General features: G+C 30.0%; 3 protein-coding genes across 3 annotated transcripts; all 3 read right to left on the bottom strand.

Moving 5' to 3' along the window:
- Positions 1-203: 203 nt before the first annotated feature.
- On the bottom strand, positions 204-1,150 carry LOC119615621. The gene is made up of 2 exons (XM_037971630.1): positions 962-1,150; positions 204-888 (listed from the first exon to the last, which is right to left on the bottom strand). Exons 1-2 carry the CDS (start codon positions 1,004-1,006, stop codon positions 466-468), a joined length of 468 nt encoding a protein of 155 aa, XP_037827558.1. The 5' UTR covers positions 1,007-1,150; the 3' UTR covers positions 204-465.
- A 3,745-nt stretch (positions 1,151-4,895) lies between these two features.
- LOC119615619 lies at positions 4,896-5,674 on the bottom strand. The gene is made up of 2 exons (XM_037971628.1): positions 5,563-5,674; positions 4,896-5,502 (listed from the first exon to the last, which is right to left on the bottom strand). The coding sequence occupies exons 1-2, from the start codon at positions 5,611-5,613 to the stop codon at positions 4,936-4,938; spliced, it is 618 nt and encodes a 205-aa protein (XP_037827556.1). The 5' UTR covers positions 5,614-5,674; the 3' UTR covers positions 4,896-4,935.
- A 1,785-nt stretch (positions 5,675-7,459) lies between these two features.
- LOC119615620 lies at positions 7,460-8,565 on the bottom strand. The gene is made up of 2 exons (XM_037971629.1): positions 8,103-8,565; positions 7,460-8,039 (listed from the first exon to the last, which is right to left on the bottom strand). The coding sequence occupies exons 1-2, from the start codon at positions 8,151-8,153 to the stop codon at positions 7,518-7,520; spliced, it is 573 nt and encodes a 190-aa protein (XP_037827557.1). The 5' UTR covers positions 8,154-8,565; the 3' UTR covers positions 7,460-7,517.
- Positions 8,566-12,072: the final 3,507 nt, after the last annotated feature.

The raw sequence follows: 12,072 nt of genomic DNA, 5'->3' as shown, positions 1-12,072 counted from the left end.
TAGTCTATAGTCTATAGTCTAGTAGTTCTAGTCTATAGTCTAGTGACTAGACTAGTCTATTCTATAGTAAAGTCTATAGTCTAATAAATGATCTACTCAATGGTGTAGTCAATAATCTATCCTATAGTGTAGTCTAGTCTATAATCAAGTCTAGAATATACTTCATTATTTTTACGCCAATATTACATCGTGAAAACAAAATATTTTTTGTTTTATTTATTTATTTAATTATTTATTTATTATCAACAACAATTCCTTCCAAACAAAGTTCTGTTTAGTTATCAGAGACCATTTCAAGCAAAGCAGTAAACTTTTCAAACTGTATAGCTTTTTATTGTTCGGTAAGCATCTCAAGCAATGCAGTAAAGGCATTAAGTTTTTCCCCAAAATCGGTAATGTGTTCGTACTTTTCGAACCAGGCTAAAGTAGGCTTATCCAAAACGCTCTTGTTTTCTTCGAAAATCTTCATAACCTTCTCGACGAAGGGAGAGAATTCTTTCTCCATCTCAACTTCAATGTTCTTGTAGTGGTATTTGTCCAAATATCTACAATGTACTTAGATTCGGGAGTATATTTATCCTCAGGAATTTCATAATAGAAATCGATAATGTTGGAGAACATGTCAAGGGTATCGATTTTTTTCTCCATATCAGTGGAGGTTTCATAAGCATCGACAAACTTGTTTAACTTTTCTTTGAATTCTACAATCATGGGCTCCGGGCGGACCTTAAAGTCATCATCCTTAAGGATCTCACGGCTTATTTTAATGCATTTTTCGGAATATTCTTGAATCAAAGCAAAGAGACTAATACCGATATATCCGGCCAGTTCTTGTTTGGGGGTTAATTCCTGTTCAACGGAAGAGTCTGCAGGTTTACCCAAGGCAGCCTATAAACCAAAAAATATATATTGAATTATTAATTTATTATCCTCATAAGGATGTTAATGTTTTTAAACTTACTTGGGCCAGGAACAAGACCATAAAAATAGCGCAAATCTTGGACATTTTTGAGTTGTTGAATTGAAGACTGCCGAACTAGCTACTGATGAAGAACTTGTAAATTGTCTCTTTTTTATACAAAATTTTATTCCACATATTTTGTTAAACATTTATAACTCTGGAGAGGTTATCCATCATATTATCAAAAATATTCAAAATTTTTATAGTATTTATACAACAAATAAATTTCATCATTATATTAAAGTGAGATTAAACTTTTCGCCCCCGAAATAAAAAAACAAAAACATTAAAATATAATAAATATATTTGAATTAGGCATACAGTTAAAAAGGTTTGTTAGTCATTCAATGTCCAGAAATTCATTCTATGATAATGTTGATAAAACTTAGACCGTTATATTTTGCAATACGAGATTAATCGATAATTTCCAGAACCAGAAAAATCGGTACGTTACCGTAAATTGCGTCCCTAACTAACTAACTAACTAACTAACTAACTAACTACTAACTAACTAACTAACTAACTAACTAACTAACTACTAACTAACTAACTAACTAACTACTAACTAACTAACTAACTAACTACTACTAACTAACTAACTAACTAACTAACTAACTAACTAACTAACTAACTAACTAACTAACTAACTAACTAACTAACTAACTAACTAACTACTAACTAACTAACTAACTAACTAACTAACTACTAACTAACTAACTAACTAACTACTAACTAACTACAACTAACTAACTAACTAACTAACTAACTAACTAACTACTAACTAACTAACTAACTACTAACTAACTAACTAACTAACTAACTAACTAACTAACTAACTAACTAACTAACTAACTAACTAACTAACTAACTAACTAACTAACTACTAACTAACTACTACTAACTAACTAACTAACTACTAACTACTAACTACTAACTAACTAACTAACTAACTACTAACTAACTAACTAACTAACTAACTAACTAACTAACTAACTAACTAACTAACTAACTACTAACTAACTAACTAACTAACTAACTACAACTAACTAACTAACTACTAACTAACTACTAACTAACTAACTAACTAACTAACTAACTAACTAACTAACTAACTAACTAACTAACTAACTACTAACTAACTAACTAACTAACTAACTACTAACTAACTAACTAACTAACTAACTAACTAACTACTAACTAACTAACTAACTAACTAACTAACTAACTAACTAACTAACTAACTAACTAACTAACTACTAACTAACTAACTAACTAACTAACTAACTAACTAACTAACTAACTAACTAACTAACTAACTAACTAACTACTAACTAACTAACTAACTAACTAACTAACTAACTAACTAACTAACTAACTAACTAACTAACTAACTAACTAACTAACTAACTAACTAACTAACTAACTAACTAACTAACTAACTAACTAACTAACTACTAACTAACTAACTAACTAACTAACTAACTAACTAACTAACTAACTAACTAACTAACTAACTAACTAACTAACTAACTACTAACTAACTAACTAACTACTAACTAACTAACTAACTAACTAACTAACTAACTAACTAACTAACTAACTAACTACTAACTAACTAACTAACTAACTAACTAACTAACTAACTAACTAACTAACTAACTAACTAACTAACTAACTAACTAACTAACACTAACTAACTAACTAACTAACTACTACTAACTAACTAACTAACTAACTAACTAACTAACTAACTAACTACTAACTAACTAACTAACTAACTAACTAACGAACTAACTAACTAACTAACTAAACTAACTAACTAACTAACTAACTAACTAACTAACTAACTAACTAACTAACTAACTACTAACTAACTAACTACTAACTAACTAACTACTAACTAACTAACTAACTAACTAACTAACTAACTAACTAACTAACTAACTAACTAACTAACTACTAACTACTAACTAACTAACTAACTACTAACTAACTAACTAACTAACTAACTAACTAACTAACTAACTAACTAACTAACTACTAACTAACTAACTAACTAACTAACTACTAACTAACTAACTACTAACTACTAACTAACTAACTAACTAACTAACTAACTAACTAACTAACTACTAACTAACTAACTAACTAACTAACTAACTAACTAACTAACTAACTAACTAACTAACTAACTAACTAACTAACTAACTAACTAACTAACTAACTAACTACTAACTAACTAACTAACTAACTAACTAACTAACTAACTAACTAACTAACTAACTAACTAACTAACTAACTAACTAACTAACTAACTAACTAACTAACTAACTAACTAACTAACTAACTAACTAACTAACTAACTAACTAACTAACTAACTAACTAACTAACTAACTAACTAACTAACTAACTAACTACTAACTACTAACTAACTACTAACTAACTAACTAACTAACTAACTACTAACTAACTAACTAACTAACTAACTAACTAACTAACTAACTAACTAACTAACTAACTAACTAACTAACTAACTAACTAACTAACTACTAACTAACTAACTAACTAACTAACTAACTAACTAACTAACTAACTAACTAACTAACTAACTAACTAACTAACTAACTAACTAACTAACTAACTAACTAACTAACTAACTAACTAACTAACTAACTAACTAACTAACTAACTAACTAACTAACTAACTAACTAACTAACTAACTAACTAACTAACTAACTAACTAACTAACTAACTAACTAACTAACTAACTAACTAACTAACTAACTACTACTAACTAACTAACTAACTAACTAACTAACTAACTAACTAAGCTAACTAACTAACTAACTAACTACTAACTAACTACTACTAACTAACTACTACTAACTAACTAACTAACTAACTAACTAACTAACTAACTAACTAACTACTAACTACTAACTACTAACTAACTAACTAACTACTAACTAACTAACTAACTAACTAACTAACTAACTAACTAACTAACTAACTAACTAACTAACTACTAACTAACTAACTAATAACTAACTACTAACTAACTAACTAACTAACTAACTACTAACAACTAACTAACTAACTACTAACTAACTAACTAACTAACTAACTAACTAACTAACTAACTAACTACTAACTAACTAACTACTAACTAACTAACTAACTAACTATAAAACCTAACTAACTAACTAACTAACTAACTATAACTAACTACTAACTAACGTACTAACCTAACTAACTAAAAGCTACTAACTAACTAACTAACTAACTAACTACTAACTAACTAACTAACTAACTAGCTAACTAACTAACTAACTAACTAACTACAGACAACACAGAAGACAGTCCTCCGCTATCTAAAAGAATCAAGAATACATACATATGGGGAATTTCATGTCAATTGGCCCAACTCTAAAAATCGATTTTGACGAAATTTGCAGTAAGGACCAACTAATTTTCAGCTCTATCGGTCAAGGACTGTCGGACTTATAGGGGGTCAAAGTTGGAAATTCTGGTCATACAGGGTTTCATACAAATGAGTGCAACTTCTCACCTATTGGTCCTAGCAAAAATTGTTCAAAGGAGTTCTACCTGAACTCCATTATCTTCATTCTTTCCAAAAAAATTTTTTTTTTAATAATTTAATTTTTTTTAAAACGGAAGTGGGATGCGAGTGGGATATATGTATGTATATATAACAACTATCACTGCCTGGCCTACTATCACTTGACACGAAATTCCCCATATACAAAACGTTTATAACTCTGGATGGGTCATCATATTATCAGAAATATTCTGAATTGTATTTATCATCAAAACAAACAAAAAAAATTGCATTATTTAAAAAACTGCTGCAATATTTATGGGAGTTTAAAATTTCCAAACCCCGACCTCTCCCGTAATAAAAATCATAGAAATTTCTGTATCCATTTAGTTTATTTTAACATTAAAAGAAATCTACAAATAAAACATAATAAATTTCTCGAAAGCCTCTGTTCTAGCATTCATCTCTTGTATAGTCTTAAATTGTTCAAACCAATCCAACATATTCTTGTCTAAATACATTTCAACTTTCCGAAATTCTACCTTAAAATCTTCAACAAATTGTTCATACATAACTTTAAAATCTTGATCCAATTTTTCGGAACCGTACTTTCTTAAAACATTAACTATCATCTCCATATCCGGGTTCAACTGTTCCCTTGTCATTTCATAATAATCCGAGGTGGTATTTGAATATAATTCTACCAATTCAAATAATTCTTCAAATTCTTGATGTTTCTGATATCGATTTAGAAAATCCGTTAAATTTTGTTTAAATTTCTGCAGCACAATATGACCATTTGCTGCATCATTAAAGGTGGCATCCTTTAACACTTTATCACTAATATTGGCAGCTTTATTAACATAGAATGAAGTCAAATTTTTGAAACCCTCCACACTAAACATAAACAAATGTTGTTTGGGAGTCTGAGGAGAAGGTTCCTCATCGACATGGGCACTATCGGGTTGAGCTAAAATGTTCTGAAATATGTTTTTCCATTAAAGAAAAGACTTAGTTTAAAAAATTATTCAGTTACTTACTTTGAGAGCAAAACTTAATACCAATAAATATAATAATTTAGTCTTAAACATTTTTATTGATGTCTACAGATTGACTAACCAATTAATAATAACAAAATATTATAATATTTCTATGGTAATTAGAAGGTTATCAGTTTCATGATTCTCAAATATGTAGTTGTTAGTTTTCAACAGAACTGTACAGATAACAACTAATTTGCTGTAATCATTAGCTATTTCTAATTAAGACACTTTTTCTAAAAGACGCCCTCATACAGAGCTTTTTTCTATGGAAAAAGTGGCTCTCACTATAGCAAATGTAACTATCTTAAAGTCAGTTTTTTTTATAGAAAAGTGTCCCTCATAAAGATAGTTTTTCTATAGAAAAAGTTTTTCTCTTAAAGACTGCTTTTCTATATAAAAAGTGTCTCTTATAAAGACAGTTTTTCTATAGAAAAATTGTCTCTCATCAAGAGACTTTTTCTATAGCAAAAGTGTCTCTCATCAAGAGACTTTTTCTAAAGCAAAAGTGTCTCTCATCAAGAGACTTTTTCTGTAAAAAAAAGTGTCTCTCATAAAGAGACTTTTTCTATAGAATTAGTGTCTCTCATAAAGAGACTTTTTCCATAGCATAAGTGTCTCTCATAAAGAGACTTTTTCTATAGAAAAGTGTCTCTCAAAAATAGAGTTTTTCTATAGAAAAGTGTCTCTCATAAAGAGATTTTTTCTATAGAAAAATTGTCTCTCATATAGAGACTTTTTCTAAAGGAAACGTGTCACTCATAAAAAGACTTTGTCTATAGAAAAGTGTCTCTCATAAAGAGACTTTTTCTATAGAAAAAGTGTCTCTCATAAAGAGACTTTTTCTATAGAAAAAGTGTCTCTCATAAAGAGACTTTTTCTATAGAAAAAGTGTCTCTCATAAAGAGACTTTTTCTATAGAAAAAGTGTCTCTCATAAAGAGACTTTTTCTATAGAAAAAGTGTCTCTCATAAAGAGACTTTTTCTATAGAAAAAGTGTCTCTCATAAAGAGACTTTTTCTATAGAAAAAGAGTCTCTCATAAAGAGACTTTTTCTATAGAAAAAGTGTCTCTCATAAAGAGACTTTTTCTATAGAAAAAGTGTCTCTCATAAAGAGACTTTTTCTATAGAAAAAGTGTCTCTCATAAAGAGACTTTTTCTATAGAAAAAGTGTCTCTCATAAAGAGACTTTTTCTATAGAAAAAGTGTCTCTCATAAAGAGACTTTTTCTATAGAAAAAGTGTCTCTCATAAAGAGAAAAAGTGTCTCTCATAAAGAGACTTTTTCTATAGAAAAAGTGTCTCTCATTAAGAAGCTTTTCTATAGGAAATGTAACTCTCATATAAAAACTTTTTCTATATCGAACGTATCTGTCTCAAAGTCACTTTTTCTATTGAAAAAATGTCTCTCATAAAGAGACTTTTTCTATAGAAAAAGTGTCTGTCATAAAGGGACTTTTTCTATAGAAAAAGTGTCTCTCAAAAAGAAATTTTTTTTATAGAAAAGTGTCTCTCATAAAGAGATTTTTTTCTATAGAAAAAGAGTCATAAAGAGATTTTTTTATAGAAAAAGTGTCTCTCATAAAGAGACTTTTTCTATAGAAAAATTGTCTCTCATAAAGAGGCTTTTTCTATAGAAAAAGTGTCTATCATAAAGAGACGTTTTCTATAGAAAAAGTGTCTCTCATAAAGAGAATTGTTCTATAGAAAAAGTGTCTCTCATAAAGAGATAATTTCTATAGAAAATTTGTCGATCATAAAAAGATTTTTTCTATAGAAAAAGTGTCTTTCATTTTCTTTAAAAAAAGTGTTTCCCCTAAAAAGACTTTTTCTATAAAAAAAATGTTTCCGATTAAGAAACTTTTTCTATTGAATAAAAATGAATACAAATATCAAACACTTTCATGCCAAGAATTTTAAATTTTATTATTTTTTAAAAATATTCTCAAAAATTCCTAATATTCGGTCAACTGTAAAAATTTTTCGATAGCCATAACTTGTTGGTCTTCTGAGCTTAAAAATTCTCCATACCACTCTAACAAAGGATCGTCTGGACCTAAATGTATTTTAACTTCTTCAAATTTCGTTTTGAAATCAGCAATAAGATTTTGAGTTTCCTTTATTAAATCCTCTCTTAATTCTCGATATTTGTATTTTTCCAAAAGTTCAACTATAAATTTGGATTCCGGTGTTAATTGTTCCTCAGTAAGTTCCAAATAATATACAACACCTTCCAAATAATCGATATTAGTAAAACTAAACTCTTCTATAAATTTGGTGGCATTTTGTTTAAATTGTAAAATTTCTGATTCATCATGCAAATCTAAAGATTTATCAGCTAGCAGCTTTAGAGTAATGTCAGCATATTCATACATACATTTTACAGTTAAACCTGAGAAGTGTTTAATAGTGTAGTCCCGCAGGTTTCGTTTAGATGCTAAACTTCTATTCTCGTCAATAGGTTTAGTGTAGCAGGTCTGTAAATATATTTTTTTAAATATTTATTAATAATAAACTATTTTAGTTTTATGTTAACTAACCTGTATTAAGAACAAGACCGTAAAAATATCAAATATTTTATAAACTGACATTATGGTTGACGTAAAAAACAGTTACTGCTGGAAACTGGGCACTACGATATGTATATATGTATATTAAAAAAACTATATATAAGAAATTAAAAAAACTATTTGCTGATTTTAAAATGATATACAAATGTCTAACTCTGTAATTAACTGAAATTTAATAATACGTTATTTATCTTAAACTAAACTGTCAATTAAATGTTCATTTAAGATCCTGAAATATGAACAATAATACTGAATATATCACTTAAATCGGGCCAATGCTGAAGTGTCTTTGTTTAAGATCTTTTTTCCATAGAAAAACTCTCTCCAGTAAATAGACAATTTATGTGCAAAAAGTGTCTCTAAATAAAATACTTTTTCTACAGAAAAAGTTTCTCATTAAAAGGGATTTTTCAAAAGAACAAGTGTATTTCTTAGAAAAAGTTTTTCTATAAGAAAGACTTTTTCTGTAGAAAAAGTGTCTCTCATAAAGAGACTTTTTCTATAGAAAAAGTATCTCTCATAAAGATACTTTTTCTATAGAAAAAGCGTCTCTCATAAAGTGACTTTTTCTATAGAAACAGTGTGTCTCATAAAGATACTTTTTCTATAGAAAAAGTGTGTCTCATAAAGAGACTTTTTCTATAGAAAAAGTGTGTCTCATAAAGAGACTTTTTCTATAGAAAAAGTGTGTCTCATAAAGAGACCTTTTTTATAGAAAAAGTGTGTCTCATAAAGAGACTTTTTCTATAGAAAAAGTGTCTCTCATTAAAAGACTTCTTCTTTAGATAAAGTGTCTCTCATTAGGAGACTTTTTCTATAGAAAAAGTGTCTCTCATTAAGAGACTTTTTCTATAGAAAAAGTGTGTCTCATAAAGAGACTTTTTCTATAGGAAAAGTGTGTCTCATAAAGAGACTTTTTCTATAGGAAAAGTGTGTCTCATAAAGAGACTTTTTCTATAGGAAAAGTGTGTCTCATAAAGAGACTTTTTCTATAGGAAAAGTGTGTCTCATATAGAGACATTTTCTATAGAAAAAGTGTCTCTCATAAAGAGACTTCTTCTATAGAAAAAGTGTGTCTCATAAAGAGACTTTTTCTATAGAAAAAGTGCGTCTCATAAAGAGACTTTTTCTATAGAAAAAGTGCGTCTCATAAAGAGACTTTTTCTATAGAAAAAGTGCGTCTCATAAAGAGACTTTTTCTATAGAAAAAGTGTGTCTCATAAAGAGACTTTTTCTATAGAAAAAGTGTGTCTCATAAAGAGACTTCTTCTATAGAAAAAGTGTGTCTCATAAAGAGACTTTTTCTACGGAAAAAGCGTCTCTCATTAAAAGATTTTTTCTATAGAAAAAGTGTCTCTCATTAAGAGACTTTTTGAATAGAAAAGCTGTCTCTCATTGAAAGACTTTTTCTATAGATAAAGTGTCTCTTATAAAGAGACATTTTTTGTAGAAAGAGTGTCTCTCTTAAAGAGACTTTTTCTATAGAAAAAGTGTCTCTCATAAAGAGACTTTTCTATAGAAAAAGTGTGTCTCATAAAGCCAGTTTTTCTATAGAAAATTTGTCTCTCATTAAGAGACTTTTTCTGTAGAAAAAGTGTGTCTGATTAAGAGACATTTGCTATAGAAAAAGTGTCTCTCACAAAGAGAATTTTTCTATAAAAAGTTGTCTCTCATAAAGATAGGGAGAAAGTTTTACTCAATGCGAGACTCTTTTTCTATAAAAAAACTCTCTCAATGCGAGACTCTATTTCTATAAAACAACTCTCTCAATGAGAGACACATTTTCTATAGAAAAATTCTCTCAATGAGACACACTTTTTCTATGGAAAAATTCTCTCAATGAGACACACTTTTTCTATAGAAAAACTCTCTTAATGAGAGACAGTTGTTCTATAGAAAAATTCTCTCAATGAGACACACTTTCTCTATAGAAAATCTCTCTTAATGAGACACACTTTTTCTATAGAAAAAGTCTCTTAATGAGAGACACCTTTTCTATAGAAAAACTCTCCTAATGAGAGACAATATTTCTATAGAAAAGTTTGTTAATTAGAGAAAAGAAGTCTATTTATTTGATACGCTTTTTTTATAAAAAACAGTCTCTTAATTAGAGACACTTTTTCTATAGCTTAATCAGAGATAACTTTTTCAAAGCAATTTAAGTGAATGGAAAAAGTTAGACTTAACCTGTTTTGTTGGTAAATTATAGAATTGTGAAATAAGCAAATTATTTAATTTCACTTAATTACAGCGTTAAAAACTTTAATATCTTTTCAAGATCAGTAAATAATTTGCCGGGTTTTTGTCGCAATTAATTTGTTTTCCTATTAAATACAATATTGTATAGAAATTTATCTATTCCATTCATTTAAATGTAACATTTTATATTATATACAAAATGTATTAATTAATATAAATCTTCAACCTGATTCATGCAGTAACTTTTCAGAAAATGTTATTTAAACATCAGTAATAATGGGGGAGTTTAAACTCATTATTAATATTTTGTGTTATTGTTTATAATACAGTTCTATTCCGCTGGACCTCTAGCCAATGGTTCAGATGATAATGATGCTGTAACGGCCAAACTAGATGTTATGTTCTTCATCTCTGCTAATTTCATACATTTAAAAAGATTTTGGTGACAAATTGGGAACTAACTAAACGAACGAACTAACGAACGAACGAACGAACGAAACGAACGAACGAACGAACGAAACGAACGAAAACGAAACGAACGAACGAACGAACGAACGAAAACGAACGAACGAACGAACGAACGAACGAACGAACGAACGAACGGAACGAACGAACGAAAGAACGAAACGAACGAAGAACGAACGAACGAACGAACGAACGAAAGAACGAACGAAACGAAGAACGAACGAACAACGAAACGAACGAACGAACGAACGAACGAACGAACGAACGAACGAACGAACGAACGAACGTAACGAACGAACTGAACGAGAACGAACGAACGACGAACGAACGAACGAACGAACGAACGAACGAACGAACGAACGAACGAACGAACGACCGAACTAACGAACGAACGAAACGAAACGAACGAACGAACGAACGAACGAACGAACGAACGAACGAACGAACGAACGAACGAACGAAACGAACGAACGAACGAACGAACGAACGAACGAACGAACGAACGAACGAACGAACGAACGAACGAACGAACGAACGAACGAACGAACGAACGAACGAACGAACGAAACGAACGAACGAACGAACGAACGAACGAAGAACGAACGAACGAACGAACGAACGAACGAACGAACGAACGAACGAACGAACGAACGAACGAACGAACGAACGAACGAACGAACGAACGAAACGAACGAACGAACGAACGAACGAACGAACGAACGAACGAACGAACGAACGAAAGAACTAACGAACGAAACGAACGAACGAACGAACGAACGAACGAACGAACGAACGAACGAACGAAACGAACGAACGAAACGAACGAACGAACGAACGAACGAACGAAACGAAGAACGAACGAACGAACGAAGAAACGAACGAACGAACGAACGAACGAACGAACGAACGAACGAACGAACGAAAGAACGAACGAACGAACGAACGAACGAACGAACGAAAGAACTAACGAACGAACGAACGAACGAACGAACGAACGAACGAACGAACGACAAAGAACGAACGAACGAACGAACGAAACGAACGAAAGAAACGAACGAACGAAAACGAAAACGAACGAAAACGAAACGAACGAAAGAACGAACTAACGAACGACTAAAAACGAACGAAGAAAAGAAAAAACTAACGAACGAAAAAACAAGAACGAACTAACGAACTAACTAACAAATAACTAACGAACGAAATAACTAACGAACGAACTAACAACTAAAACTAACTAACGAACTAACAAGAACAACTAACTAACTAACTAACAAAG

Source organism: Lucilia sericata, unplaced genomic scaffold, assembly GCF_015586225.1.
Source record: "Lucilia sericata isolate MDLA Ls3-8-SP2 unplaced genomic scaffold, ASM1558622v1 Contig006329F_arrow, whole genome shotgun sequence".
NCBI classification, from domain to species: domain Eukaryota; kingdom Metazoa; phylum Arthropoda; class Insecta; order Diptera; family Calliphoridae; genus Lucilia; species Lucilia sericata.
This window is presented reverse-complemented; position numbering and strand designations above follow the sequence as displayed.

Bases quoted from the DNA above. Each gene is read 5' to 3' on its own strand.
- LOC119615619 (XM_037971628.1), bottom strand. From the start codon at position 5,613: ATGTTTAAGACTAAATTATTATATTTATTGGTATTAAGTTTTGCTCTC. The intron at 5,503-5,562 runs GTAAGTAACTGA...AACATATTTCAG, and splicing joins TATTAAGTTTTGCTCTCAAA to AACATTTTAGCTCAACCCGA.
- LOC119615621 (XM_037971630.1), bottom strand. From the start codon at position 1,006: ATGTCCAAGATTTGCGCTATTTTTATGGTCTTGTTCCTGGCCCAA. The intron at 889-961 runs GTAAGTTTAAAA...TTTGGTTTATAG, and splicing joins TGGTCTTGTTCCTGGCCCAA to GCTGCCTTGGGTAAACCTGC.
- LOC119615620 (XM_037971629.1), bottom strand. From the start codon at position 8,153: ATGTCAGTTTATAAAATATTTGATATTTTTACGGTCTTGTTCTTAATA. The intron at 8,040-8,102 runs GTTAGTTAACAT...ATATATTTACAG, and splicing joins CGGTCTTGTTCTTAATACAG to ACCTGCTACACTAAACCTAT.